Source organism: Drosophila navojoa, chromosome 4 (genome assembly GCF_054131105.1).
Source record: "Drosophila navojoa isolate 15081-1374.11 chromosome 4, UAZ_NAV_1.0, whole genome shotgun sequence".
Taxonomy (NCBI): Eukaryota; Metazoa; Arthropoda; class Insecta; order Diptera; family Drosophilidae; genus Drosophila; species Drosophila navojoa.
The window spans coordinates 24,544,534-24,549,689 of NC_142892.1; the positions used below are offsets into that span (position 1 = coordinate 24,544,534).

The following is a 5,156-nucleotide window of genomic DNA, read 5'->3' on the forward strand; positions in this document are numbered from 1 at the left end:
CGTGTCCATACAATTGTCTGCAAGCTCCCCAACATAATGAAACGGATATATGTAACAGAAGATTATGGACAGCGCAAACTTAACATTCTGCCCCGAGTCGCACTGGAAGAGATTAAAGTCAAGAATTGTGAGGTTTTCGCACCCCATAATCGGGGATCTGTGCATTGTAATGAAGACGAACGACATTAGAGGATCAGGCGCGAAGACCGCGTACGGAACATTGTCATGAGCATAATTGTCCCGATAGTGAAGGTGCAGTCGATGCGGCAGTCTTCCACGGCACACTCGGTACATGGGCTTATCGAAGTACATGGAACAGTTGTAAAACGAGGATCGTGATGCCAGCAATAAATGCAGGTGACCTAATATTAGCACAAGCCTTAATTTTGATGCGTCGATCAACATGATACGTACTAATTTTGGGTTGACTGGAAAGTCTCAGGCAACAGTTTTACCATAAAGCACTCTAAACCCAAGCCCAATCTTATTAAAGAATTTTTTCTTTGAGAAATTGAAACCTTTTATATTTTGTCTAAGTGTGTGTAACAGCCTAGCTAATTGACCTAGTGAGGTAATAGAGATAAGGAAATTCTTCAACATACAGTGTGTATTACAATAAAACAATAGAACTTCTAACCAAAATATATACTCTGCATTACTATACCACTATTAAATTAACTTTGAAGGGAAATGTCAGATTATCCCACATAGCAAAGCATTGGGTCTTGTATAAAGTTTCGTTCCGACAAGTCAGTATTGATTTCCTATAAGCCTTTGGTCTTATTATAAGGAGTTCATTTATCCTTTTAGTTATTGGAGTGCGATTGAAAGACTAAATAATTTGTAGGAATGCCTGAGGAGAAGGTAAATAGTCATGCATCTGCAAACAGCTTGTCGAACTAATATACTTACTCCGAATGTGAATCACGGTTACTATACCTCTTTTAACCTTAAAGGTTGTTTGAAAACCTAACAAAGCTGCATTTGTTCAGAGCCATTTTACTCAAAATTGGAATTCCACGCTGACCAAGCTAATCGAACTCTATATATGAACTACGGCCACATACCAAGAATCTTTTTTAGGAGCATCATCGGGAACTTTGCGTTTAATGTAAAACAAAATATATTTGCGACACGTATACTCTTATTTTAAAAAACAATATCAACGAATAAAGTGTCATTAATCCATGAAATTGGTTTTACTTATTGATGGTATTCAGAGAATTCAAGTTTGGGGCCTCAGAGCATGGAGAAATTTTGAAGGTCATTAACAGTGAACCAAACAAGACGGTTGAACAAGCAAAATTACACACTATTTTGGTTCTTTACATATTTTTATATGTACAAATTGTGACAGTTCGGTCAAACCACTTTTTAACATTGATTTTCGTGTCTCATTCTTGAACAAATTGTCAAAAATGACTTTCAAACTATTTGCTGCAATATTATAGGCCATGCCAGTAAGCCCCCAATGCGCAGGAGCTTACATTATAAACTTGATTGCTTTTTGGCTGCTTTTACTGCTTCACCCCGCCACAGTTTCCACGCTAGGCTTAAAGAACTGCTCCTTCATCGACGGCCACATACTGGAGTTTGTGTGCCACGGAAAGTATGAACGCCAAATTCGGCTGCAATATAAGGATCGAAACCCCGCTATTAACGCGCCCTACTCCATCTGGCAGCGCGCCGATTACTTTGGCTCCTCAATGCTGCTCATTGTATTCTACGAGGGACCGTTGACCCGATGCTACAACATTGTGTACAGCGAAGGGCTCTTCTATTGCAATGGCCGCAACTATCCCATGGAGCTGGACGAGTCTATTATTGTGAACTGCATCCCCTTCCAGTTTACGTACGCAGATGAGCTGCACAAGCGGTGTAAAACATCGAAAAAGACCCAATATGCGTCCACTATTTCATCAGTCATCATCTACATGGAGTCGAATATACAACCAGGTTCGGGAGCAACAAAGTATCTGTATTGTTCCAATCTTCTTGTTATAGTTATATTGCTTTTACGATTTTAAATCTAAACATGACAAATTTATTTGGTAAACAATAAAAATGAGAAAAAGCGATTGGAACGCCACTAATACATACTATTATGGTCTCTAGTTCTCGTGAAGCGACGTAAACCTACAAAAAAAAGAAAAATGCGAATCCGATTATTCTCCATGGTGCGTGTAGTGAATTTTGATCTGAATATCTGAATAAATTAAAGTCTGATCTCTTCGTATATTTTATTGTTATCTTTCTTTGATTTTTGATAATCTGCCCTTATTCAAAATATATTTACTCTTATCTATTGTTTGTCAACTTTGTTGGATATTCACAATATACTTAGTAATCTCTGCTGACTGGAGGTGAATTGAAAAAGAAACAATCGAGTTCAATCGAGCTATAATATTAAAAGTAAAGTACTTAATTGTGTAGGATATAGATAAATGGAAAGGCGATTAGTTTTTTTTTTTTTTTTTTCGATTTTTACAGAAAGTGAAACTATTGAGAATTGTGAGAACAGTTTTTTGTAATTGGATAGATATTCTTTCGACTTATCGCGATTTTCGATTTAGCGGGCTACGAATTATTGACGTATATTAAATATCAGTATATTATAAACCTTTTCGATGCGATCCATGCTATAAATAGAAGTCACCTTCAGCAGTATATGATTTATTATAAATGTAAAGCGTTGTGCTAAGAATTTAGATCATTCGCAACAATTTGATAATTTCCAATTAAAATAATGTACAACAAATTTTACTGCGTTTATTTAAGTAATTTTCGAAAGGCTTTTTGAAGAATGAGGAGAGGTCGACGTTTTCCCGAAATAAGCATTATACAGTTGGCAGCTGTGGCTCGGAAATCGAGTTGACGAGTAATCTCCGCTCTGTGAAAGTCACCGTCGCATTTCTTTTTGACTATGTAGAGCAATACAAAGATGGAGCAAAATGGCATTTTATTTATTTTTCTACTACTTCTCAAATTTCGAAATGTAAATGAATATGACATTTGAAGCAAGACTGCAAAAGTGTCTGAAGTGAATCCAGATCTTACAGCTGGGTAAAGCTTAAGAGATTGATTGGATTAAATATCAATATTATTATTATTATGTATATTATTATGTATTACTTATCTATATCAAATAGAATCTAAAATATAACGATTAACTACCAACTGTATTGCAATAATTCAAGGAACAGAAACAGTTGAATCAGTTTTTAATCAACAAGAAAAAATTATTCAGTAAAATAATTATTTCATGTTAGTTCTGCAACTACAATGCTAGCCTATATCTTTATATAATAAATATATATATCATGAATGATGAATTAATTGAGAAAGACAGTAGTAATGAAGTCTTAAGTTTCTAACTGTAAATACACATATGATAGTTTACTTTAAATACCTCGTATACCTTGTATTCCTCATCAACTAGATAAATTTGATATGAGGATGTGATTATCAAGGTCGAATCGTCATTTGTATGCTATTCAATTTTTTTATTTTTATCTAGAGATTCACGCTCGAATGGAGACGCACAAAAAGTTGCGATACTCTGTCAATAAACAGCCAATGGAATCTGCTCAACTCGTTTTAAGATCGATCAGATTCAAGCACTCTAAGGATATTGTGAATTCACCCACAAGCAGCGCAGGAGATTATCATCATTAGTTTGGTGTCTTTTGTGCCAAATACTAAATGCGGACAATAGATTTGGCTCTCACGCGCTTGGCCTGATTTTCACGCATGGCTGGTAATGCATACTCTGTCATGGAAGGAGAACGGCAAAGCAAAGTGCGCAGTGCTGCGTGGAATTTCTGAATTTCATTTGAAATGAGCGTTTCGCTTTCCAAACAACATTTCTAAAAAACACACACAAAATGCACACAAGTGTGTGGCAAATGTGCCAACAAGGACACACGGAATGATAAAAGCATTAAAGTCGATTTTGCATACGAACGCTGAGCGTTCTGAATAAATCTGTGTTGATGGGACAAAACATTAAAAGGCTCTGAGGCAAAACTTGACTTTTGAATTGAAGATTTAAACATAAATGGGGACTTCTCTATGGCAGTCCTTTATCTACCCAACTATCTTGTTTCCATACATCTAGCTTAATCAAGAGGAACTGTCAAACCAAAAGATATTGCAATGCACTGCATAGGAATATACGTTTCATTTGATTTAATTTGATTTTATTTGATTTACTTTGATTGAATAGAATATCATAAAAGCACGGAACATTGCACAACTCGGCAAAGGCCACTTTGGTTTTTTATTCCATTTGGAGCAATTAAACTCTTCATGCTCTGTTTGGCGCTGCTTTCAACAGCTGCTGGTGCTGAATGCTTTACAGCGACTAATCCTTTGGCTTTTTGCCTGCAACATAAATATTATGTATACGCGAACAACTTCAAATGGGACAACGCGGCGTATGCGCTATTCTCGTTATTCCTATTGGAATTGTTTCTCTTGTTGTTGCTGCCGCTTTTGCTTTTGTTAGGTCGAGCATTCATATTTCACTGCACACCAGTTGCCATTTTAGCACCAGACTGTCATGGCGCATCCCTCCAGATACTGCAGGATCGGCCAAACTCTGTGCTCATGCCATGCCCATGCGTGTGCTTGTGTATCTATTAAATACGCAATGTATTAAATACGCAAAATGTTTCTAGAGTCACCATAGAGAGCTCGGCTTGTTACTCTTCCACTTGTCGCCTGCCTGGTAGCATCCATTTAACGCGCCTATTCGAACAGGCTCATGGGACAAATACTACCTAGAACAATATAAACAGTCGATGTTTGCATAAAGAAGAAGAAGAAGAAGAAGAAGAAAGAAATGCTATGCTTCTTTTCGTAATGCAGTTTAAAATATTTTTTATTTTTTTGTTTTATTTTATCTTATTCACCCATTCGCTTCGATACATACTAAAAGAAGGATGCAGGACTTGGGTGAGTTTGCAGGTAGATTTAAAAATGAGTTGATTTATTTATTGAGGGAGTTGATTCGTTCACTTGAAAATTTATTCCAGTGCGTACATGTTAAATAAACTCTAATGCCTAAAAAATAAGTAAATATTTTGAATTTTGAATACGATTGATTTGAATTTGATTGACTGCACAGTTAAGCAGATCAGCGAGCTAGCTAAATT

General features: G+C 36.2%; 1 protein-coding gene across 1 annotated transcript; it reads left to right on the forward strand.

Moving 5' to 3' along the window:
• The first annotated feature begins 1,101 nt into the window (after positions 1 to 1,101).
• On the forward strand, positions 1,102 to 2,093 carry LOC108650601 (uncharacterized). Its single transcript, XM_018099788.3, has one exon. It carries the CDS (start codon positions 1,455 to 1,457, stop codon positions 2,025 to 2,027), a length of 573 nt encoding a protein of 190 aa, XP_017955277.1. The 5' UTR covers positions 1,102 to 1,454; the 3' UTR covers positions 2,028 to 2,093.
• The last annotated feature ends 3,063 nt before the right edge of the window (positions 2,094 to 5,156 follow it).

Excerpts from the sequence above, each read along its gene's own strand:
- LOC108650601 (XM_018099788.3), top strand. The coding sequence starts at position 1,455 with ATGCCAGTAAGCCCCCAATGCGCAGGAGCTTACATTATAAACTTGATT.